General features: G+C 44.4%; 1 protein-coding gene across 1 annotated transcript in view; it reads right to left on the reverse strand.

The window, feature by feature from the left end:
* The window catches only part of RYR3 (ryanodine receptor 3), a 420,187-nt gene that overhangs the window by 18,789 nt on the left and 375,230 nt on the right, over window positions 1-26,168 (reverse strand). The window contains exons 71-89 of the mRNA XM_004380716.1: window positions 25,494-25,664; window positions 25,136-25,195; window positions 23,482-23,613; window positions 22,950-23,062; window positions 19,773-19,869; window positions 18,046-18,152; window positions 17,588-17,639; window positions 16,572-16,622; window positions 15,523-15,622; window positions 15,315-15,394; window positions 12,538-12,614; window positions 10,598-10,671; window positions 10,322-10,339; window positions 9,857-9,937; window positions 9,309-9,397; window positions 8,194-8,322; window positions 5,269-5,373; window positions 3,469-3,550; window positions 1,474-2,804 (exon numbers count right to left, since the gene is read on the reverse strand). Of these exons, the coding sequence (XP_004380773.1) occupies window positions 1,474-2,804; window positions 3,469-3,550; window positions 5,269-5,373; window positions 8,194-8,322; window positions 9,309-9,397; window positions 9,857-9,937; window positions 10,322-10,339; window positions 10,598-10,671; window positions 12,538-12,614; window positions 15,315-15,394; window positions 15,523-15,622; window positions 16,572-16,622; window positions 17,588-17,639; window positions 18,046-18,152; window positions 19,773-19,869; window positions 22,950-23,062; window positions 23,482-23,613; window positions 25,136-25,195; window positions 25,494-25,664 (2,949 nt within the window). The remainder of the gene's footprint in view (window positions 1-1,473; window positions 2,805-3,468; window positions 3,551-5,268; window positions 5,374-8,193; window positions 8,323-9,308; window positions 9,398-9,856; window positions 9,938-10,321; window positions 10,340-10,597; window positions 10,672-12,537; window positions 12,615-15,314; window positions 15,395-15,522; window positions 15,623-16,571; window positions 16,623-17,587; window positions 17,640-18,045; window positions 18,153-19,772; window positions 19,870-22,949; window positions 23,063-23,481; window positions 23,614-25,135; window positions 25,196-25,493; window positions 25,665-26,168) is intronic.

Raw genomic sequence — 26,168 nt, forward strand, 5'->3', positions numbered from 1 at the left:
CCTTGATAATCCTATTCACAGTAGGACCCATGTCCACTCTGTAACACATTACCGCATTCATTTATTTTAGCATGCATCATAAATGATAACTATTCTGTTTATTTATTGTCTTTTCTGCTAGAAGTTATGCTTCATGAAAGCAAAAATGTCTCCCTCGTTTACCAATTCATCCCTCATACCCTAGCATACAACCTGGCACACAACAGTCCCTGAATGAGTCACTACTATGTGTTATACTCTGTTCTAGGCCCTGAGGCTACATCAGAGAGCAAAACAGAAAAAATAACATTGTAAGAATGCCTGTTCGTTTGGTGCTTCCTTCCCTGATTCTCCAGACCAGGGGAGACCTCTCTCCTACACATTCCCATAGTACTCAACATTCCTCCTTCATAACATTCTGCACACTTGTGATGACTTGTCCAATGTCTACCTTCTCCAGTAAACTGCAGGGACAATGCATTTCTCATTCACCACTATTCCCAGAGCCTAAAATGGTGGCATGTACATATTAACTCTTTAATAAATATCAACGGAATGAATGAGTAAAGGCTCTCTTTGGACTATAATCTCCTCCTCACACTTCCTTCATACTTTTTGGTGCCAGAATGATACTGTTGAGTTGTATGCCACAAGCGAGGGGAATACCCAGAACCTTCTGTGGCCAAGGGGGTCTAAAGCACTCCTATCTAAGTCACTTAATCTAGTTGACTGACTCTAAGTACAAATTGGATAGTGGGTACATCACAAGGATAAAAGTGCCCCGAGCATGATAAAACTCTCTGGGAGGCTGTGCTACATCATATGATATCATCTGGACCTGAAAGGCACTGCAGAAATATTGTCTCCCAGGAAAGATCTCCTCTCTCGTTACACCTGGTTTCCCCAGTTTTCCATTCACCGAACAAACCTGTGCACCATGAGAGCTAACCACGTAATGAAGGTATGGAAGAAAGATGAGGACCACAGACCATCATGTTTGAACTCTAGAGTGTAAACTGGAAGACCACTGAGATCTCAGACAACCATGTAAGTCTTGATCTCCCCAGACATGACAGAGCTGGAATTATAAGGTCAAGGTAATCAAAGCAGAGCCCGTGTCTAATACAAGGCAGGGCTTCAATCCGGTTAGTTCTGGTTCGAACCCCTGCTGAGAATTTGCGTTTCTAACAAGTTCCCAGACGATGCTAATACTGCTGGTTAGAGACCAATTCTGAGACCCACTAGTAGAGCAGTGGTTCTCAAAATTTATTATATGTAAGAATCACCTGGGGATCTTGTTAAAATGTAGATTCTGATTCAGTATATCTGTGTGGAAACGCAAATTCGCAGCAGGGGTTCGAACTGGAACAAAGTGGTTTGAAGCCCAGACATGATGTTGGCTTCTGGCCAGGTGGTATCAGTAGTGATTGCAAGACACAGTGGCAAGTCTTTTTCTGGGGATAAAGAAAGATGATAGAAATACAGTATGCTTACCTGTGCTTTCCTTTTCTTCTGTACTGTACTTTCTAATGTAGGGGGTTCATCCTTGCCAGTAATCTCAGAGAGATCACCCAAACCCACTTCAGGCCCATGCTTTAAGCTGCCTTCTTTCTTCGGGTGGAGTCCAAAGAGATCTGATGTAATGTGGGCATCTCCCTTCTCACCCTTCATGAAGTGTGCTAGTTCAGTTGTGATACCCGGCTCAGTCACTTCTGCTCTCTCAGCCTCCATAACATCATCATGAATTCCAAACTGAGTTGGGTCCGGCATGTCACCCAGGATCTTGGTCACTCTGATATTCTTTGCCCCTTCTATCAGGCCCCCTCCAAACACCGTATTCCAGAGGATGTGAAAGACTCCTCCCAAGACAGTGAAGAACAACTGGAACAGCCCTACAAACAACATCCAGAAGAAAGAGAGACACACCTTCACTAGCTCCTTTGCAGTCATCTTTTTCACCTTCCTGTACTGCTTCTTGAGATTCTTCAGGGTTGCCCTCTTCAGAAAATTGGCGACGTTTCTCTTCACGGAGGCACAGGCCGTGGCAAATGCAGAGGCAGCCTCAAAACACTTATCTTCTTCCTCGCCGCCTTCAATTTCTAATGTATAAGAAGAATCTTCCTCATCTTCCTCCTCTTCTTCTGGCCTGTCAGCTGAATCAGATTCAGAGATCTGAGATGCTAACTGCATTTCAAAGATGGTGTCCTCACAGAAGTTCACAAACAATTCCATCTTTTCTTGCTCCCCACCTTCATTGACAACATCAAAGATGAACTGTCGCTTAGATTCCTTCACTTGGGGCTTCTCCCATTGAGTTCGACTGGATTCACTTATTTCAAAATAAACACGTTCAATTTTCTTGGCCCCACCCATAATCTCAATGCGTCCTAGGTATGGTTCGAAGTAATTCAGCACACTTTCTGCTGGGTCCAACAGACACTTCAGACGAGAATCATTTGGCATATGTTCGGAAAGATTTGTCAATAACACCGCCACATTAAACCCTATGTCCTTGGCCGGCTCATGGAACTGGTCTACAAACTCAACGTAATTAAACATGTCACTCTCATCGGCTTCTGCACAGGAAAGGAGAAAGTCAACCTCGGACTGCGTGTACTGTTTTTGCCCTTCCATGGCCTTCTGGAACTCTTTTTTGGAGATAATCCCTTTACCATCTGGGTCATATTCTTTGAAGGCTTCTGAGCTGGTTAAGTCTTTAAGTTTCAAGAACATGTCAAAGAATTTCAAGATCATTTCTACATTGGTAGATGACTCTACCAGTGTGTCAACCATCTGCTTGCCAATAGTTCCATTTACCACATTCCCTGTGAGGCAGGTTCAAAAAAGACATACACATATATAAATACACCCAAGCCATCATGTAACGGGAGAGGTAGCTGTTTTTTAGAAGGCTTATGTGCCTAATTAGTCAGCTCTTTTCTGACCACGAAGATTTGGAAATGGGTGGGAGGGAACAGCAAGCCATAAAGACTACCCCACTAGGAGCCAAGGGGGGAAGAAACAAAGGGAATAAGGAGATGGCCACGCCACTGCCTTTTATCTGGCATGGGGCCTGGGAAGTAGTTTCAGTATCAGATTACTGGGGACACACAGGGATAAGTGGTGCCCCTCTTATCCCCTTAGACCTAGGAGGGTGCCCAACTAGATGGCTGGCATACACACTGGCAGCCAGATGTATTGAAAAGCAATGGGGAGAGGGAGGGGAGAGGGAAGAGCAAAGCTTGGAGGTTTTCCCCAGTTCATTCTGGCTTTCCTACTGATAGAAAATGAGTTGGTTTCAGGCTTTGTCCATCAGACCATGTGCCCCTCACTCATTTTTTTGTTCGTTTCTGAAAATTTGGCTTTCTAACCAATATGGTATGGTATGTTATCAATGACCTGCCAGGAGGATAATCTGCACGATTAGTAAGGTTAGTGCTCAGACCAATTACAGTTGTGTGAATGCCTAGTTATACCAAACAGCCCAACCTTCCAGGAGGGACAGAAGCATCACCACCATGTCCTGAAGGAGATCCAAGAGTTCCTTCAGCAGCTCGATCTGACTGGAATCCTAGAACAGAAACAGGAGATACCCCTGAGCTATCTGATCCCTCAGCAAAGTACAGGGCAGCGAGCAAGAAGAGCCTGCTCTGGGAGGGTTAGGTGAAGTCTGCATCAATCTCAGGAATGAGCTCCCTTCTCATTGTGAAGAGGACGGCTTAGCCACTGTTTGTAGCAGTGGCAGACTCGCCATAACAGGACTCATCCAATAGACTCCTCCAACAGAGCCCCATTACTTTTCTTCTTTTATTAGTACACTGTGGCAGGTATACCAATTATTGTCCAGATTACTGAGTAATCCAATCCACCAAAGGGCCTTTAGACATCTCTAGTAGTTATTGTTTTCTATACTGGAGAATTACCACTGAGTTTTATGGGAATACTATTCCAATCCGATGATGGTATCAAGGTTGTATTCAGCAAGTGGGTTCTCCTTTCTTTCTGGAGGAATTTAGATTCTCCTGATTCTAGCTGGTGGTGATCTGGGTGCCACTGGTCCCTTAAAATGTTACAGAATCCAGGCTATTCCTCTGGATGGTTTTGATATTAGTCTGTTTGGTTTTAATTTCAGCAATGCAGATAGGGCATTGCCAAGTTAGCTCTGTGCTTTACACTCTGTGTCCTAGAAGGAACATGGTGCTTGGAAGATCTGAGGTGGGCAATCTGAGGTAAGGCTGAAAAACGCATTCTCGGCCACATGTCTTTGACAGACACTCTCTCAAAAGGACATAAATCTTGCCTAGCGCTTCAAATCTCAGAGGGATTTTCCCCCACCTCTGACTTGCACCATAGCTACATAAAAAATACAGAATATTAGCACTGGAAGAGACCTCAGAGATCATTTATTCCAACTCTCCATATTTTATAGATGATGAAACAGAAAACCAGGAAGAGGAAGTGACTTTCCAAGTCACTACGAGGAGATGGCAGGGCCAGGCCTCTGGTCTCCTGAGCCTCTACACCCCGCTGCCCTGGCTGAGACTGGAGGGCACATCTTACCGCCAAATTAGCAGCCCTCCCAAGAACTCTCTCCTCCCATAAGGCCAGAGTCAAAAGGGGAAAAATGAAAGGGTTAAACAGCACATTCCAGAAGACAGGAGGCAGATGTGACAGCCTTGGAAATTTTAGAAACACATTATTTAAATTAATGCTGCAAACGTTACTCTAATCAGCCTGAAACGCATCCTGAAATTCTCCCTCACGCGTTACCATGGAGAGAGGTGCTCGGCAACTACATATGCTACCTTTATTTGCTCGTCATCAGTGCTCTGAGTGATTCTGGTTCATCTTGCCAGAGAGATGGGGAGTGAGAAGGACAGGCCGAGACAAGGGAAAGCGATGGTGAGAGAGGAGGGACGTGTGGATCACAGAGACATGCAGACGTCTGACAGATCAGAAGGGACTGGGATATCGTGTTTATAAATGACACACAGCGACGAGCAAGCAGAAACGATGAGCATTACGAGAAGTGCTGCAACAGGTATGTACAGGGCAGACTGGTGGACACAAGGAAAGAAGCTGCATCCATGCAAACGCCTGTCTGGGACTCCCCGGAGCCGTTCCTTCCTGATCTCCCATTTTGGCCCTGAGTTTAGAAACTGAGACCTAATCTGTATGGCTATTCCGGCCATTTGATCCGGCAGCCACATCCACAACAGGAATACCAACTGGTAGGGACTGACTCAGCGTTTCACACCAATGACACATGCGGGGGACAGGCCACAGTACCTGAGAGAGTTTCATCTGCATGTTAGCAAACACATGGAGGAAGCCGACCACTGCGTCCCACAGCCTACTGTGAGCCAGGCTCTGCTGGTTCCCGATGCAGGGGCCCTAGGGAGAGGAGGACAGCCTCGTTTCATTCACACAGCACGGGGTCTGCGGAGCCTGCCCTAGAAAGGGCGTCGGACTCCCGCTATGTGCCCAGACCACACTTCCCATAAGTCACGTTTTTTTTAGCTCAGTTTTTCCCCACGATACTACCTTTTTTTTTTTTTCCCTGATCAAAGGTTCCTACGTCCAGGAAGAACCACTAGGGATTTCACAGTCCGGTGATTCTAAAAATTTCTTTTAGCCTCAAAATGCCTTCTTTAAATGGAATCTTACATCAAAGAAGGATAGTAGAAGAGTGACCCGCTCTGGTTGAAACAGCCAACGGGCACTCCTGACGGCCCCCACCTACACCTTGGGCCTAAGAGCGGTTTTGAGAAACTCAAGGATTCCATGGGATGCAATTGGAAAACCACATCTAATCCACCTGTTGCATCAAGCAAAGCTACATATAAAATGCTATGACCAGGGGGCTATCTACTTAATTTTAAAAATCTATGCAATAATCCTAGCACTCAACTACCCGTAAGATTTTTTTATCATTAACCCTAAACTTCAGGTATAACAGCATCTCTAACTATCTTTTCTGAAGGCCAAACAGAGGGATGACTTAAGGACCTGTTTCCATTTTCCAAGTTAATAGCCCTTCCTATTTTTGGGAAGATCATTATTGAACCAACACTTATTAGCCTCAATTCTTCCTTATATTTTTCTCTACCATTTAATCAAGGAGCCCTGATGGCATAACAATTAAGCGCTCGGCTGCTAACTGAAAGGTTGGTGGTTCTAACCCACCCAGCAGCTCTGTGGGAGAAAAACCTGGTGGTCGGCCCCCATAAAGTTTACAGCCTAGAGAACCCAATAAGGCAGTTCTGCCCTGTCAAATGGGGTCGCTACGAGTCAAAATCAACTCGGCGGCACCTAACGACAACACTTTATAATCAATCCCTACATTGCTCTTGATCAAGAAAGTTCTAAATGGATACTGATACTAGCTCAAGTTCTAGAGAGGGCTTGGCAGAATTCCCAGGGAAGAGGTGAGTGGGAGAAATAGTACCTGCATCCTCAAGTCACAAAAGCTTGTTTAAAATCACTGTTGATGTACATTCAGTGTCTGGTCTCTAAAAGCCACTAGATTCTTCTGGAACAAAATCAGTAGTTGAAAGAAACCCACATTCCCCCAAAGCAGCTCTCCTTTACTTTTGAATTAGGTGCTCCATGGGGGATTCTGAAGATGAGGATGAGTTCTGGATATCAGATGCTCGTCACACACGTTCAGTGACCTCCTTAGGCGGCTCACGTTCTGTGACACTTCAGGTCAGTCATTTGTTCCTAGGTCTGTCTCTCTGCCTGTCTTTACAGTGCTCAACTGACAGGGATCAATCTTTCCGTTTAAATCCTCCTTCTCAAACTGATCCTTAGCTTTGTGTTTATATTAATGAGCAAATATGATCTGAACGTGTCAGCTGGCTCATCTTACAGATCTTTAATTAGATGAGAATGTACTGCCTTTCAGAGAACAAATTTCAAGTCAGTCATGACACCTGTAAAAAGCACCACTAAAAAATGTCGGACTCTTGGAAGACAGAATGTTCTCTGGGACAGAAATGAAGATACACAGAAAGGGGATGAAATATTCCCCATTCATTTCCTTTCTTCCCTCTTCTATTTCAGCAAAATTAACGTAACTGCTGAAATGATTCCTCATGAAGCCCTGCATAATCCTACCTGTGGAGCTGTTCCAAATGACTGACCCAGAATATATTTCCTCCCCTGTATCCGGCCACATCCCACATTCCCACAAAGACTCTGAGCCCCTCAGCTTCTAAGGGCCTTCCCTTCCTCTGAACTCACATACTGTTTGAGCACATGGATGGCTCTTAAGCAGAGTATGTATGATCACCTTGCATCAGGTATGATCACCTGGTATCATATAATTCTCGTGTTTATTTATTTTCTCAACTGCACTGTAAGCTCCTTGAGAGCCCACTTCTTTCTGTGAACCACAGTGCAGAGCATAAGAAAGTGATCTGTTGAATTAATGAATACATAAATGAAAAAGTTTTCTTCATGAGTCTCCTGATTATGGTAGTTTGGGGATGAAGTATTACTTTTGCCTAAAAAAGCAGTCTATTATAACACAGAGGGCTGTGATGTGGCTACTGATTTTTACTAAATAGTAGGTTATGCTTGAGTACATCCTTTATCCCATTTCACAGTCGCCAGACCATGGCAGGCAATGAACAGAAGAGAGATTACCAGATCTAGAACTTCACTTGTAGATGTGACTGCCATTGCACATAATTTATGTGCTTCCAAAATCACCTTCTCCATAGTTAATTTCTGACAAATTAGTAGGATCTCATGAATTCTTCTTTTAATCTCAAGACTTAACATCATTGATTCCTTCATTCCATCAAAATAAGTTCTCTGTTCTACAACATTTACTGAACTATGATGTACAGACACAGTGCTAGTTTAAAAAAAAAATCAGAATAAGTAGGAAACTTCCTGTCCTCAAAAAGCTTTCAGTCTTGGATGGAAAGCAAAATGTAACTAGATAAAGGTAAATCATGAACAAGTCACAGTGGGCGCCACAAATGGTAGTTTCTGATAGAGTATGGGTACTGTGGTTCTTATTTATAGATAAGAAGGAAATATTGTCAGCATTAGGGCTGGATGCACAGTCCACTCTGTGTTTCCAAATGTTCTGTATGGAATATATAATATGGGAATATTAAAAATGTTCTCTGTGGGGATATATTTTTTAAGAACCTCTTTGTTTGCAAGCATGCATCTACAGCTGCACTCTGCAGCACATACCTGGATGTATTCTGTGAGGGAATTGAAAATCTGCTTGGTGACCACTAGAGCTTTGGAAAAGTTGTGCCGTCCAGACTCATCAATGATGTCCTTCCCTGAATAATACCAGTAGAAATCACTGATTGATTCCTAAGAACAAACAAGTAAAGTTTAGGACTTCTTCGACTTCAGTTGGCGAAGCTACACTCAGAGGGTTCAGGAGAATCCTGTATCTCTGTGACCTCTTTGCTATGGCAGAAGCCCAGGACTCTGTGAAGAAGTATAGAGATATCTGAGTCCTAGCATCTGTCAAGTACAAATATCCCTCCCCACGAAAGAGCAGAGAGGAGAGACGACAATGTTCCACTGGAACTGGGTGACTCTGATAAGGCTAATTTATTCAAAATGAAAAATGTACAGTAAAGTTAATAATGATCATCCAAATAATTAATAATAACAGCAACAACACAACAGCCAGCATTGTAAAAATGTGATGGGCATTGTTCTGAGTGCATTACATATATAAAATCGTTCAGTCTTCACTACGGCCTAGGAGACAGGTCCTACCCATTTGATAGATGAGGAAACTAGAACACAAGGAGGTTAAACAGATTACTCCAAGTCACAAACTGGTAAGTGGCAGAACCAGGATGAGGAATCAACGAGAACAGAGAATCTTTTTTTTTTTTAATTTTATATAGATTTTCTCAACATAATTTGAAGTTTCCTTCAAACAAATAAACCAAGAGACTTTTCAGTGCTAAGAAGTTGTCAACGTATTCCTACCACTTTGATGAACTCCTTTCTCCTAGTGAAAAAGGCTTCTCCTCTTTCACAGGTGGCTTGGCAAGCTCTTGGTCACCGCAGCTAGGTTTTCATGGGCAAAACTAAAGTAAAGCAGGATTTTACAGTGGACGGCTTGGTACTGAACCATTCCACCCACCCCTCTTTAGTCTTCAGATACACCTTTCAGGCCTTCGACTTAGCATAAGTGTGTGGACATAGATTGTGAGGCCTTCCTTTTTGAGGTTTAACTGTATCCTAGGCCTTCCCTGACCCTGTGACGCCGTCTTCAGCATCTCAAGGTGTATGTGAGACACACCACCTCTGCGGCACTGGCCCAGGCCCTCCCTCACCTGCAAACGTAGAAGGTAGTCCACGGTGCTGATGATGATGTTCACGGTGGTGGTGTTACCCATCTGAGTCCGCAGGAAGTTCTGAAAGTCTGAGAGCACCAGTGTCGGTCAGAGCCCATCCCACCACGCTGAGGGGGCCGGCCACACCCTCTCAGCTGAGCGCAGAGGTGACACACGACGTAGAGGGCCTCGTAGGGCACCATGTTTGGGCCCCAGCGGGTCCTGCAGGGGCCCATCGCAGACCTCCAGCCTAAGCGCTCCCATCCTAGTGACACCAGAAACTGGCAATGGGCCCTAAGGGAACCGAGGGAAAGGGCTGGGTGTTCAGGTTCACCACCTAGCTATTCTGGAAGGAGCTCGGCCTTCGTGGCACCAAGTACCACGAGCCATGAAGTGAAGGGCTTTTTAGACAGGGTTCTTATTTAGGCATGGACTAACAGTTGTATTTGAGTTAGCAACTGGTTGTATCAAACAGGGCATCCTGCACTGAATCATAACTTTGCACTTGAATGTCGCTCTTCCTTGACAAATCCGTCTGCTCCACTTACCGCTGTTATGTCCTTCACAAAGTAACTGTAGGAATCTGAAGAGATCGCACGTAAACTCGTCATTCTGGAGCACTTTTTCACCTTGAAAACACAGAATACTGGTGAGCATTTGTTTGGCTTCTCAACACAGGATGCCCTTCCGACGCAAATGACGGCAAAAACCAGGAAGGAGCTGCGTCCGAAGGGTGTAGGGAGGGAACTCTGGATGAGCGGTGGCTGCAGTAGCCGGCAAAGTTAAAATATTTAGCCCCGGCGGCATTTGTAAGCAAAACAACTAGGTTAGCGACAGCAAACAGTTCACAGTCCATAAGCCATGCTTTACGGACGGAGCGCACGCCTTTAAGGAAAGCACCGAACGGCTACGTGAAACTTGACATGCAGCCACCCAGCCTACAACATGTCCGCACAGAGGCAACCAAATAAGATCTCTTAGGACTGACCGCACACGGCGGGACGCAAACTCACCACGCTCGCGAACAATGACTGGTGACGAGGGAAAAAGAAAAGAGTACAAAGTAAGAAAACCATCACCGACATGAGAAACTGTCTTTGGTTACAACTGGCTCTACGAACACATCTAGCCTGGATGCAGGCTTTACCAAAGCTGCTGACGGAAATGCTTTGCTGATACAGAGCAGGTCCTTGCAGATTAAGAAGCCGTGAGCAGGGAGTCTAACCAGAACTCGTTAACTAAGATTTTAATCAGGAAGACAGTGGCCTTCACATGCATTAGTTACTTACGTGTTCCTTCTTCAGTAACCATCCCCAGGCCTTCAGCTTTATTCTGCCTTTCAAATGCATTCAAGTCAAGGACACTTTTTAACAGACAAAAAGAAAACACAGTTCAGGGCTATGCATACTGGGAGAATGGACTTCTAACAACAATCTACCTATTGACTGGGACTATCCTGTCCTCGTACTATGCATCCACAGACTGACACAGCAGTGGTTCCTTGGCTTGGTGACAAGCAGTGTTGCCTAGATGTGCCTGTAGCTCACAGATCTTGTCACCTGCCCAGAGAGGGGTCCTAAACCCTTCTGATGGCTATGTTTGCCCAGTTTGACTCTTTTCTTACGGATGACAATTTATAAAGGCTTACCAAAACGGTGGAAACAGTCTGTTTCTGAGATTTCTCAAGGGAAAGTTCACTTTAAAATGCACCAATTGATGTTTGCTTTCTAGCTTTACCTACTTTTTCTAAGAATCACGAGGAATTGTGGTTTTCAGCATTTAGGATCAATGCTAATGGAGAAAGCTACAAACTCCCAGATTTAAATGGGATAGACCCTCTCACGATAGGGATCATCCTTCAGCAGCCAGTAGTGGCTAACACTGAGCCTTCCACAGGCATTGATGTCTAGGTGTTCTTTACTATTTAAATATTTTACAAGTGGGTATTATTTTTGGAGCCCTGGTGGTGCAGTGGTTAAGAGCTCGGCTGCTAACCAAAAGGATGGCAGTGCGAATCCACCAGCCGCTCCTTGGAAACCCTCTGGGGCAGTTCTACTCTGTCCTATAGGGTTGCTATGAGTCAGAACTGACTCGACAGCAACGGGTTTGGTTTTGGTTTGGTCTTGTTTTTATAATCACCAAAAAAAAAAAAAAAAAGACATCTTAAAACTTCTGTTAGAACAGAACTAAGTTGGCCTCTAAGGGTATGTCACCTGTCCCCCAAACCATCATTATAAACGAGTTTAGCAATATTAAGTATTATAGACTAGAGAACTCTTAAAAATTTAACTGAGAATTTCATGTGCAATATGAAGCGAAGAATCAGGGATCATATCGCAGCTTAAATACATTCCCTTCCACCCCATGGTACAATATTTACCTGATGAAATAAGGTTAGCAAAATTGTCAAGTCCACCAAAAGAAAGGATGTCCATCCTCCACATTTGCAAATGGAAAACATAATGTCCCATACTTAAGCATATTAACTGGAAGCAAATGAACTTGATAATTTAGATTTCTTTTAGACTGCATCACAGACTATTCAAAATACATATGAATTTTCAGAATACCTTGACACTTTTCTCAGAAAGACTGCTGGCTCATTTCCGAAATGAGCAAATATGGTAACCTTAGGGCATCTGATCATATACGATTATCTGTATGGGGTTAGTCCAGCCAGGGGGTGAAGCTTACACGACTTATTAATGTAAACTGGAAGTTTAATGCTTTGTTTTTCGGGCTACGTCACAACGTTCCCATGTCAAGATGTACTCTGTCAAAATGGAAGTGTCAAGTATGTACCCACCAGACACCTATTCAGGCTCAAAAAATCGTTGAGGATAAAGACTAGCAAAGGGTCTAACGAAAACATAGCCGTGAGTCACAGTGAAGTATGTCCTCTCTTTTCCATACTTTTCTCCAAATATGTTTGAGGAGAAACTCATCATGCATGCTTAGCCTTCAAGGAAAACAACAAGGGTGTGAAGGGCTATTAAAAAAAGGCGGGGAGGTGTGTGTTTGTGGTGTGGCTTATGGAGATTGTATTTTTTCTCTGAATGCTATTTAATGCAACCCTGAAGGCTGGGAGAACACCCCCTACCCATTTAGCTTTCTCAGATAGGTTCCTCCTCTTTCAATAATCCCACCATAAGCTTGTGGCCTCTCCTCCCTTTTCCCTTCAATAGTGAAGAGTTAACAAAAATGCTGAAGGTGGTTTCCCCATATTTACCTGCAAGACTGCATAAGACCAGAAAGGCTTTGAAAGAATCCAGCGTCCTTTTTCTCTTTTAGGTAATCTAGCATCTTCTGCAAGGGAAAAGTAATGACAGCCATTCACCACAAAAGCTGACCCTCCTAAGTCATGATGGAGAAATGGCAACTCCCTAGCCATGTGGGCACACTGAGTCAGCTCCTGGCTAAGTATCAGAATCACCTGTGGACTTAAAAAAAAACATATGTATATGCCTGAGCCCACCTCTACTTACTGAATCAAAATCTCTTAGGGGTGGGCCATGTTTATATTATAAAGGCGCACTGATATTCCTGATAGGGTAGTCCGGTACATCTTCGGTATTTATGAATTTACTGTTTGAAGTTTCTCCTATCTGGAGGACCGTGATATAGTAATGTTTAATATTGCTGAGGGAGAAAGAAACAATCTTTGATGGTTACTAGGGAGCGGAGAGGTGGGAAGGGAAAAACACTAACTAGACAATAGTTAAGTGGTAACTTTGGTGAAGGGTAAGACAGTACACAATACTGGGGAAGCCAGCACAACTTGGCCAAGGCAAGGTCATGGAAGCTTCACAGACACATCCAAACTCCCTGAGGGACCGAATTACTAGGCTGAGGGCTGGGGACCATGGTCTCAGGGGACATCTAGCTCAATTGGCATAACATAGTTTATAAAGAAAATGTTCTATATCCAATTGTAGTTGGTAGTGTCTGGGGTCTTAGAAGCTTGTGAGTGGCCTTCTAAGATACTCCACTGGTCCCACCCTGTCTGGAGCAAGGGAGAATGAAGAAAACCAAAGACACAAGGGAAAGACTAGTCCAAAGGGCTAATGGACCATAACTACCACAGCCTCCACCAGACTGAGTCCAGGACAACTAGATGGTGCCCAGCTGACTGACTGCTTTGACAGGGATCACAATAGAGGGTCCCGAATAGAGCTGGAGAAAAATGTAGAACAAAATTCTAACTCAAAAAAAAAGACCAGACTTGCTGGTCTGACAGAGACTGGAGAAACCCCAGGAGTATGGCTCCTGGACACCCTTTTAACTCAGTACTGAAGTCACTCCTGAGGTTCACCCTGCAGCCAAAGATTAGACAGGCCCATCAAATACAATGAGACTAAATGGGCACACCAGCTCAGGGGCAAGGACAAGAAGGCAGGAAGGGACAGGAAAGCTGGTAATGGGGAACCATGGAGTGTTGACATGTCGTGGGGTTGGCAACCAATGTCACAAAACAGTATGTGTATTGTTTAATGAGAAACAAATCTGCTCTGTAAATCTGCATCTAAAGCACAATAAAAAAAGGAAGCTAAAAAATGAGAAAAAAAATATTACTGAGGGAAAACGTGAATGGCTTATACTATGAGCTTGGCACACAGGAGCAAGGAGCTCAGCCAATATGCGGTGTAGCCAGTGGAGAACTCAGTATCTCCTTCACAAGGAGACTTTGTTTCCTGTTGCTGGGAAGGCAGGAACTTTGTCTGACATTACTGAAAATTTTGTTGGTTAAAAAAAACAAGTCCTGTAAGAAAGCCTACAGAGAGGGGTGTGAGAGAAGAGGGAGAAATGTATGCTATAATGGTAGTCATAAATTTGGAGATTCTTGAAGGCCCTGAGATACAACTGTCATGAATGTCAAGGGTCAGTGTGAAGTTTCACCTTCCTGGGCACACAGATGCTTTTCAGCCAGAGCCTGGAGAGCATAGGAGACATCCGTGCATGCCTGTTTTCTGCAGCCAGTTCCAATTCAGACTACTGAGTGAATACCATGTACCAGGGAACTCAACTGTAAGCTTCTGTGTGTTTTCTTATTTAACCCTCACTGGAATGGATGTGCTTGGCTGCTAACCAAAAGGTCAGCAGTTCAAATCCACTAGCCGCTCCTTGGAAACCCTATGGGAAAGTTCTATTCTGTCCTACAAGGTTGCTATGAGGTGGAATTGACTCAACGGCAGTGGGTTTGGTTTTTTTGGATTCGAATGGATGTAAGCAGCCCCGGTGGCGCAGTGGTTAAGCACGCGGTTGTGAACCGAAAGGTCAGCAGTCGGAACCCACCAGTCGCACCACGGAAGAAAGACGTGGAAGTGTGCTTCTGTGAAGATTACCGCCTTGGAACGCCATGCGGCAGTTCTACTCAGTCCTATAGTGTCACTGTGAGTCATCTGACTCGATGGCAACGGGTTTGGTTTTGGTTTAGAATGGAAGCTGCCAATGGCAGGTGGTTTTTTTTGTATTATTCCTTGCTACACCCCCAGCCCCTAGGACAGAGCCTGGCCCTAGCGCATAGCTGGTAGTCAGTAACCAGCTGTTGAATGAATGAATGAAAGGAAGGAAGGAATGCAGTAGGTGAGTGGGATCATCAACCCCACTTAACAGATGAGGCTCCCTGCTCACAGCAACACAACTTAATAAGTGAAAGGACTAAAAAACTTAAGGCTTAAGACTCCAATTACACAGCCACCTGGCATGAAAAGGAAACTTCCTCTAGAGTATGTTTCTGCAGAAAATCACATAATGAGGAAGACTCAACTTGTTTTCAAACTCTGAGTAAAACCTTTCTGTCACCTACACACACTGGTCTGTAGACTCCCCGCCCTGATTCTCTGTACTCCCAGCTCCTCCGATAATTGGCCACCAAAGAAATACCAGCCACACTGATTCTAGATGGCTGCCCTCTGCAGCAGATCCAACACCTCGTCCCTGAAGTATGACATTTGTCAAACTGAAATAGCCCAGGAGCTCTGCCACACCGCCACGAATCCCCATTACCTGTTGAACACCAGTGTTGCCTCCATTCAGAATGGCGATGCCCAGCTTCAGAGTCTCAACCACCAGAGGGCTCATCTCACCTGCCACGGTGAAGACATGCTTGAATCACCAAGGAAATGGAGGGTCCATCAAGCCTACAGGCTTTATCAGGGCTGTGTAGTTTATCTGTGGTCATTACACGGGCCCAGCCAGGAATCACAGAAATCACCTTTGCTGGCACTGATCATCTGAAGGACCATCTCAGCGGCACCCCGCTCGTGCAGCCGGGCTTGCTGATAGAGGACTTCCTGCTTCTCCATCTCCTTCTCCTGTGGGAAAACATTACAAGGAAAAAATCCGTTAACCCTTTCCTCAGGGAAACCACTGTGGTGAGGTAAGTTCAGAGAAACTTTAGTGACCCAAGGAGGGCACCACATGTAATTTTGGAGAAAGCACATTTCTGATACTTATTTCCTGATACTACCTAGGGTTTCAAAATGGTCCACCCATAATTCACTCATATTTTGATGATGAATTTCCCACTTTTTGTACTGATAGATATCCCAGTCCATTCTCCTTTGATACTTATAGGAAGTAACCCAAGATGAATATGTGTTTATCTTTAGTGCTTTGTCGTACAGGGAGCCCTCCCAGGGATCAACGGGAGTGTATCTGTCTGAAATTAGGAAACACCCACTTAGGGAGAATGCTCCAAATTGAGTTAACAGCAATTATCTACCAAATGTGGGTTACTAGCATGACAAGGCTTTCCAGAACTGTACTTACATTATTTTACTTTTACTGTCGTGCATTTTTTCTATAAAAGAGTAAAAGTTAACTAAGATAGTTGCATTTTGGGAGAGTCAGTGGTCCTGCGTAGCCTCAAAATCAAAATGACTGTCACTTTTCAGTTACAGAACGGTAGTGCAAAAACCACCCCAGTATCTCCATTGCTCTGATTTTTAATTTTAGGGTAAGTTGGAATTTGTACTTCTCTGGCTCTTCTTACTGCAATACTTGGGTAGAAGTATAAAGTTTCCCACAAAAACAAAGCTAGTGAGGTGGTTTGCTGATTGACTGGTAACTTGCTACCTTTAGTTGGGTAAACAGACAGACAAACAGAAGCACAGCTAATAGGTGTGCTTCACCAAGGCAGATTTGCCAACTCAGATAGACATGGCGGGTGAACCACATGTGCTAACATCAGCACCCACCTCTGGAGGCCCGGCTTGTTGGCCTTGGAGAAGAACCCCATTTTCAATCTTAGTGAAAACTTACTTCAAATGTTTTTTCCTTGTCTTCCTCTTCATCTTCCCCACTCTGACAACTCTGGATTCCGTGGAGAACGGGAAGGAAGAGACAAACAACCCAATCAAAGGTGAGTCAAATAAACAAAACTCTGCTCTACTGTGTAAGGGTAGGGGACAGGGCATAATTCACAGGCACCTCAGGAACTCAGCACTTGGTAAAACCAGGAACATTCTGACCGCTGCAGGGCAACACGACACTCTAAATGCCATGTTTACAGTTACCAAGAGGTTCAGAAATGGGAACACCAAGATCACTTAATCAATGGGAATGTATCTGTTTTAACCACAAACCTCACACTTCTACCTAGTAAAGTTTGGTACAAATGGAGATATAGGAGTGATAAGAGCTGTCCCTTTCTAGACACAGAACCCATGGGTAGGCAATAAGACTGGGGACACCAGGGCTATGAATTCTAAAGTGGCCCTTCCCACTGTGGTCCTGGGGAGCAGCTGGGTAGAGGGGTAGGTACTCCGTGCCCCAATATAGCCGTCCTTCTGCCCAACAGGATAGTTTCCATTTGAGAAGGAACAGTTCCCTAGTCCACTCAGTCTTCCAGCGGCCCCATCCCTCTAGACGACACAGAGACACCATCAGTGGTTACTTGGCCTCTTCCTGAACACTGGGGTCTCCCTTTAGTTTCTAGCCCTGTTTATCAACGTACTGCACCTCCTCCACCTGCACATGTGTCTGAACCGTTTGACGTGCTCTGAACACTGACTGAAAACCCAAAGATAGTCTGTATGCCTAAGCCTCTTTTAGCGGGCTTTAGAAGTGTTATGTGGACCTAGCCCCCAGCACCCACTGTTTCTGCAAAGCTTCAAGGTTTCCTTAGGGGGATGGTGAAGTGGATTCCTAAAGTCATCCCTATGGCACATGGACTGTCCAATGACTGGAGCCTAGGTCTTGACTGAGTCCCAGCACCACAGTTTACATGTGCCTGAAGACAGAAAGATGGAGACAATGGGCAGAAAGCCCAGGTGTACCTTGGCCATCATGCTGGAATACGAGGTGTACAAAGGATCATCTTCCAATTTGCTGGAAAGAATGGAGGAAATATTTAGCAGGCCACTCTGTGGACCCAGCTGAAACAACCAGAGTCATACAAATCTTAAACGATATGTACTATTTAGAAACCTCCTCGCCCACCCCAATTCTTAGAACCCACTCTGAAAATGTGAACCAGTGTTGACTTGATGTGTAACTCAGGGATGAAGGTTGCTGTTTCAGGCTGCTTCATCTCCAGACTCAGGGTCTGGTATTATGATGAGAGGGTCATGGCTTGATGTTGTCTTCTTGGACGTTTCTTGACAGCCAATAATAAGGCAGCAAGGGGGGCTGCTCAAATCTGGTGTCCCCTCTCCACCCACTGCCATCTTCAAGAGGAAGGCTGGGGGGAGACACAGTCCTCCCGGGCGCCTGAGGGTGCTCTGGTGGTGCTGACCTCCTCTCAGTGAGAGCGTTGCGACTGAAATGGAGAATGATCTGATGAAGTGGGTCTGGTTGCTTTTCCTTCTCTTCCTCCTCCTCCTCTTCTGCCTTGGGAGATTTCTACACAAACCAACAGAGACAGGATTTGGGCACGTATCTCAGCGTGTGCCACGCGACTGCATGCAAGCAAAGAGAAGGTCAAGGGCAAGGCACAGAGTGCATCAGACTAAAAAGCACAAAAAGAAACCACTATGTCATGGATTCAGTTCAGGTGAGAAGCCCTAAGGATGAAAGACTTGGGACAGATATATATATTTTTTTCAGCCAATCAAAGAAACATTCCAATTAAAGGTTAAAAGAAAAAGAAAAAGCCTGGCCACAGGGAAGGAGTTAGTGATCCCAATCAGCAGAAATCCCATGCAAGTTCTGGGCACCCCAGTTCAGGAAGGAAACCCTAGAGAGTCACCCATGAGACTGGGGCTCCCAGGCCAACATCTGAAATTTCTCCTGGAGATCCAGGCTGGAGACAAGGGTGGGATAAGAGCTACCCACCTGGGGCCATTTTGTGTCTAATACTGTTCTGGATTCAACCCAGTAAAATGTTTCTCTTTCCTAACTTCTCTCAATTCTAAAAATCTTTTTGCTCCCAAGAGATGCTACCCCAAAGCTGCAAGCCTTGCAGTTTCTCCTCTTATCAAGTCTATTCTCTATTTCCTCTAGTGGAAAGGGAGATAGCAACAAGCACCTGGGGTTAAAAGTGAATTTTCTAGTCAGTGGCAGAACTAGCAGGGTGGACCATATTCAGTAAATTGGTGCAAACTACCTAGGTTGTGTGAATGGTTCAGAAGACTGGAGGGCCAAAATGATGCCCACTGTCAACCTCACATGAATCATGAAACCGGGAAAACCAAGGAACATTCCTTCTGACCGACAGGAATATAGCAAAAGAATAAAAAGCATAAAGACAAATGGAAAAAAAAGGTGGGGGGGGGGGGGGAATTGAAAGAATTTGAAGAAGAGGACAGGAAACAGGAAGACAAGGAAAGGTAGAAAGAGAAAGATGTGGGGAAAAAGGTGAATATGAGAACTGCGGGGCGAAGCTAATGGAGACAATAAGTGATAAGAGAAAGAGATAAGTAGGGGAGAGAAATAAAGACATGGAAAAAAAAAGAACCAAGGGCTGGCCAAGGGAGAGAAGGGTTTCTTTTCTTTCTGAACCAGGGTGAGACTCTGTGGTGCTTTTGCAATGAGCTTTCTCCCCCTTGAGCGCCATTTTGAGTGGTTGTAGAGCATGAAGTCCGTTAGAGACAGGGCATGCCAAATTTGCTGAAGGGTCAACCACAGACATGTGAGATGCGGGAAGGGGATACAGATGCTCCTTTTCCAAAGCAGAGCTACCAACTAGGAATGCAGGCCCCACTGGGGTGGCCTCCTGCAACCAACGGTGCTCAAAACTTCCCTTAGCATTAACCCCACGGCATGGCTGTGCATCCCGGGAAGTATTAGTTGTTAGTGACGATGAGGAGGATGATGACAGTGCTAGCACCTCTATGGGAAAATTCATCCTCTGGCTTCTATGACCATTAGCAGGGCCTCCCCTGAGAATTTATACATTTAGTGCATTTCAAACTTATACACTCAGTTCTTTGTGAATGTTTAACTGTTGTCAGTGCACACACATGAATAAAAAAATCAAATTCACGCACACCCACGTCGGCTCCCAGCTGAGTCAGTACTTACAGCCAAATCCTGTACTAGTTTCTCTTCAAAGGAATACTCCTCTGTTTCTATCCAAAATCTCTGATAGCCATGGAGGAAGAGGTTAATAGAGCGGTGCCTGAGCAGAAGGGGTGAGAGTGAGGTCAAGAGGGATCCATGAACATCTTATTTTAGTTTGAGTGATTAACAGTTAGTAGGCCGGGCAGGCTTTTGTACAATTCTTATCTTCTGATTGGTCAGGGTAGCCAGTAGCAAACCACAGCGTTAATTTCAGAGAAACCCGAACCCTCTAACATGGCGGTTCCTGTATACTTGGAGCACCTTCTGAAAATAACAATGGTTAGTGCAAGACATGGCTGTAATTGTAATCCATCCTACCCTGGTCTCACAGGGCCTTTATCACATTTCCCCTCTAATGAGAAATAATTCATTAGGCCAAGTAACAGTCCTGAAGTATTTGCTTAATAAGGCAAAAGTTGCTCCTTTTGGCCAATCGCCTGTCCAGGTAATCCAATCTAAATCAGGCCGATGGTGAATGGTTCTGTTTCAGATATATGGAAAAGAGCAAAGCATGGCTTCTTTACCTTACAGGGTCTCCAGAGCACCACCCCAGCAAGGTGTTCCAGTTTTCACGTAGGAAGACAAGACTTGGTCATGCTGTGCTCATTAATGTACGTTCTACGGGCCTCCTGGATTCTAGCTGTGACCCTGGTATCCGGGAACACTGAATAACTGGCATTAGCCACTCATTCTCTATAAACCGAGATTGACTCTTGGGAATATTAGCCACTGAACAGCAGTTGTATTTACCAAATGTGATGAAGATGGTGAGGAGGTAAAGAGAGAAAAGGAGGATGAAGGTCAAGACCAGAGTCATCAAGACCTGGTCTTGGTTTCTGGTAGGACATAGCTCTTGTCGTCTTTCTTCAAAATCTGACCAATCAGAATTCTTTCAAAAAAATTGTACAAATTTATTTTTATGATAACATTAAATCATGGTCAAGAAAGGAGGAGTGTATAGAGAATAAGCCAGTCTTGTCACAGGTTACATTACCATTAAAACGAGTATAAGCCTGTCATACTGAGTTTTTTCATTAACCTTTTCCAGCCAAACCCGTTGAAAGGTGGTCAGGAAGAAATTGTTAATTTTGTGTCTGGAGAAAAGCATACAGGTTTTCTTTTAAAGACTAACATCAGAGAAACAGTTTCCACAAGATAAAAGACATCCCTTTAGCCCTTTAGTTTGGAAGATTCCATGCAGTTTAGATCAGCACAAGAGGGGGAAGAGGAGGGGTCTACACTATCAGCTTTTTAGTTCGTTTTCTTTTATTGTTTCTGTTGTGAAATCTACTTATGATCCTCATTGCCAAGGAGAATAACCGGGGCAACCCCTCTAAAACAACCAGGTTGGGGTCAGGGGCCATGTTTCACCATGGACGTAATGAATCCTGGACTTACTATTACCCATACGGAAGCAGAATTGCTGAAGGAGCAGTCAAAACATGAAAGGATGACATTTTCAGTGGATTTGGAAAAAATGCTTGTTTTTGAGAGATGCAATTTCTGCCTAGCAGGCCTGGCCCTGGAGACCTGTGCTGAGAGCAGAGCCCCTCCAGAGGCCATATTAGCAAGGCACCACATGTGGATCTCCACCAGAGAGGAAAGTGAGTGCTTTCTGATGTTCCCCACTTCTAGGAAAAAAACAAAAATCCAATGCGTTTGTACTTTTTCTGCTGGGCTATGAATTTCACTTTGATGCCAGGACTTTAAGTGGACTTACTACCTAGGACTACTTGACTTGATTTTTCTGTTTTTTATTCATGAATTCTCCTTGATTTTGTGGTGCCTCATCCCCTTCCAAGATACTAGTCTGTTTTCTCAAGAGACCTGTGGGAGCAGGTACATGTCTCAGAGGCCATGATTCTGCACCATCTTCAAAGACCCTAACCAGGAAATCTCAGTTAGCCAGCTGGCTCAGGACAGGGTTCCAGGACACTCTGGACAACTGATGGCCAAGATATACAATTTTATGAAAGCAAAATGTCAAGTATAGAAATAGTCTTTTATCTAACATTCCAAAGAAGCACATTTATTTATGTAGGATTCGGAATATACTTGTCTAAGTCAATTTATTTTTCCTGACCAGGTAAGGACACTGCTATTGATTTAAAAGCCGATGAAGCAGAGGCTGATAATCAATCACCAACTTTGTTTATTGATCATAGTCCAAGCCTTACCCACCCTACAATTAATCTGAGGATGGGAAAGTTGCCACATGACCAAAGACACTGACTCAGTCTTGGTGGCCAACTCTGTCCCAGCCTGTCAGTGATACTCTTTCCTATGTTAGCATAGAACATGTGTTCACACACATTTCAGAAAAACCTTCACGTTTTTTACTTCAAAGTATGGGCTAAAACACCCAGATAAAGGCGTCATGCCCAGACTGGCCTCTTGGGGCATCTGTAGCCAATGTTCTTTCTTCATCTTGAAGACAAATACACTGTGCTAAAGAATTCTCTGGTGGTGCAATGATTAAAAGCTCGGCTGCTAAATGAAAGGTCAGCAGTTCAAACCCACTAGCGGCTCCATGGAAGAAAAAAGACCTGGTGATCTGCTCTCATAAAGATTTCAGCCTAGGAAACCCTACTGGGCAGTTCTACTTTGTCCTGTAGGGTCACTATGAGTTGGAATCACCACGACGGTACCCAGCAATAGCAAAGCGTTCTCAAGTTACATTTCTGTACCTACTGAGGAAACCCTATAATTTTGGTGCCAGCCAAGTGAGTGAGAAGAAAAAATATTGTTTGACCTGTTGATGGAATTTGGGGTAAAGTCTTTCAGAAAACAGTTCCCTCTTCAATCAGCCCAAAAGTCTTCAAAGCCTCACAAAGACTCCCACCTCAGCAAGGTAGAGAGCATCGAATCCTGACTTGTCTGACTTTACAGTGCAAAATGGTGAGCTGAGGCAGACACGGGGCACTAGGGAGTCTCATCTGGTTTCAGTTTCCATGCTTACCTTGATTGCCTTAGCAGGCATTATACTACATGCAGACTGCAGCGGCTCCATGGGCCAAGGACTCAAGTTCCTACCACTTGGACCAGGAGTGTCAGGGCCAGAAGAGAGCACAGCTGTGGGCGGATACCTTTGTCCCCATCACTGGCTCAAAGGCCAGAAGAAAATGAGAAAGTAATTACCTGGGCAAGTTGTAGAGAGGAGCCATCCTGAAACAGGCCACCACTGCCCGTTTCCGTTGCTTTGACAACAATTTGTGCCAGACCGCCTTCTTGGACCTCAAAGGCTGTTCCACCTGAGAAGACATCACATGGGTAAGTTCACACTAGGCTGATCTTCTGGGTGGTCAAAGACAGTCATCTGAAGCCCAGAGTTCTCAACTCTGAGAGAATTATGGCTTCTCAACTATAGGCAGCAAAATGTACCTAGAAGTAGAGATCTAAGGTTTTCTCCTTTTCCCAACTGCTTCTGGACATTTATTATAAATGGATATGGGTTTTGAATGGGTCATTTGAGCTCATGGCAAGAATTTGGAAAACGCTGGAAGGGGAAAGAATTGAGGAGTGTGCTACCATGAGGCACCAAGATGACACCTGGGGGACGATCCTTGTTTTCTGTCCTGTGAGAGCACTTGTAACTGAGAGCTGACTGTGGCTAGAAGCTCTGTATTCTCCAGGGTAGTGCGGTTGCCTCACTATTCAAGTTGCTCCCTACCTGCTCCAGGTGGAAGACAGCTGCTGAAATTCTCTGCACACGCTCCACTGTCTTTTCTGGATTGGAAGGTTCTTCACTCTTCAGAACATCCTTGTAGAGATTCAGTTGCCATTTTACAGCTGGGTCATCAGACTGAAAATGGAAGCATACCTATGATTGAGCAACACTCTTGTACCTCTGACAATAAAAAGGGCTTTTAATCCAAGCATGATTCCAGAGTAGCCAAGAATCTTGTCTTCTATTACTTCTCTCTCACTTTCCCTATTGTATTCTTATGGAACATCTATGGATGTTATGTAGGAACTTCTCGTTTTACCCTCCATGTCCCTTAACTCTTCTATTTTCTTTCCATCACTTTATCTCTCTGTGCTGCATTCTGGATGATTTCCTTCAATCAACTTCCAATTCATAGACTCCCTTTTCAGCAGTGTCTAGCCTATTTTTTAACCCATAAATTGAGTTTTTAATTTCGATGACTATTTTTTATTTTTAGAACTACTATGAGGTCTTTTTCAACCCATTCTCCTCCACTTTAAAAAAACAATGTTCAATTCTTATTTTATGGATTCTATTGTTACCTTTACCTCTTTAAATATCTTAACCATACCTACTTTAAAGTCCCCTTCTGTAGTTCCTTAGGCCTAAATTCTCCCCTTTGTTGCATTTGCTCTTTAATGGTGGTGGATATCCTTCGTATGTGCCTTAAAATTTTTTTTTATGTGAGCAGAAAGTTTTATTTATTGGATCCCAGCCCATATTCTAGGGAGTGGAGACTTCCCATATGGTTTCATGGTTTTCTTTGCTGGAGATTCATGGGTATTAGTGGTTCTAGGCTAATTTTATGTAAGTTTCTTGCTCTGCATTTATGCATAGCATGGGTAATTAGCACCCAAAGTCCTCTTCCTTTAAGATTATTAAAAACTTGAGCTCCGGAGATTCGTGTCTGGTCCAGAGAACTCTAGGCACCTCAACAGCATGGACTTCTCCCCCTTACTATGATTTAGAGTGTTTCTTGTTTCTGGCACTTGGGATTTCTTTTTAATGCCCCCTTTTTTTTCTGGTATATTTTATCGACCATTTCTAGTGTCTGGGGTGAAAAGGATGGGCTTTTTGTTTCCATGTCGTCCTCCATCTTAGTGAAACAACGTATCTGAGGAAAAAGTTGTTCAGGTTCACAGGCCTGAAAAAATCTCAAATAGCCATTTAAAATAAAAGTTTGTCTCTATTTTTATCTTTTTTTTTGGATTATACCAACTCAGACATAAAATTATTTTGTTGAAAAATCTCTCCAGAGTAAGATGTGTTAAAACTTCCCCCAGGTGTCCATCTCACTGCTGAACAAGTCTCAGGGCCAGACAATTCTGACACCTGATCTAAAGCCCCTGCGAAGGCTTGGTGTCCACACAGGGGTAGGTGGGGAGACATGGTTACTGGCTGCCTCTGTGCATCCTCTTTGGGACACCAAAGGAAAGAACAAAAAGTCAGGGCGAAAAACAAAAATTAAGGGCAGAGAGCTATTCCTACCAATTAAACACAAGCACCCCAAGACTGTTTTTAGAACACATTTTAAAAACATGAGTCAACTAGGTGGAAGAACGACAGCCTACAGCTAGAGGGAAAGCCTGTTGAGTTCTCACTGTCTCCCTGGCATTACCTTTTCCTGCAAGTGCAAGTTGTTGCGCAGATGTTCCTTGACCTCTTCGTCTGTGTCCCTCTGGGGAAAGAGATGTTCAATTTTATTCCTAGATGTCACTATGGAAATGTAAAGCAGAGTAGAGGGATACTTGGGCAGTTTTGCTGGGATAGAACAAAAGAAGAGAAATTACAGAGACTTGTCCAAAAGGGCAGGGTACTCTCAAACTAGGTTTAAGAACGAGGGCATGTTTCCTCTGTGTACCTTGGTCTCTGTCCATCTGCCCCAGGGAATAAGGGAGGACCAAGATTGAGGGGCTGGGCGCTATCACTACCACCACCTATATATCACGCTCAGCCAGTGCAGATGGGTGGCTTACGTAGCTGTATCGTAATTTTGCGAGGGAGATCAGCTCCTGGTCGCCTGGAGTGCACATATTCAAACCAATGGGCAGCATTTTCTTGAGTGCAGCCACGATGAGGGAGGTCTGGATAGAATACAAGTCTCCCCTCCGCTTTGTCTTCTTCCGTTCTTGGTCCTGTCCTCCAGACTAGGAGATGATGTTAAAAATAAACAGAGATGGGCTCAGTGATTCCCTGAAAGGAACTCCTCACCTGAGAGGCAACCTGCCTCCTAGTGGCCCTGTCAGGACAGGTGGGGCCTCATTACATTCCAAAGGACAATCAAAGGGGTGTTTTAAACAAAGATGAACCAGGGGGCCATGAAAGACTGGTCGTCACCCTGAGCCTTCTCCCTGTGCACATGCACACAGAACCACATGACTAGACACACATCACAAACACCTACATGTTCTTGTTCACTCACTTCTGGACCAAACGAACAAATTATTGGTGTTTCTCAAAAGGAATGATTTGATAACTGACAAAACGACCCCAAAAATAACTGAGATTCTGAGGCTTGGGAGTCAGTAAAAATGCGGAAGAGCATCTGCCATAGAAACGCAATCCTGTTTCCAGGGCTGGAGCTAGTGTTTTGGAGCGCCGGCATCCTCTTCCTACCTCCACGCCCCACAAGGCAGTGCAAACTCTCTAGA

Source organism: Trichechus manatus, unplaced genomic scaffold, assembly GCF_000243295.1.
Source record: "Trichechus manatus latirostris isolate Lorelei unplaced genomic scaffold, TriManLat1.0 scaffold00076, whole genome shotgun sequence".
NCBI lineage: Eukaryota > Metazoa > Chordata > Mammalia > Sirenia > Trichechidae > Trichechus > Trichechus manatus.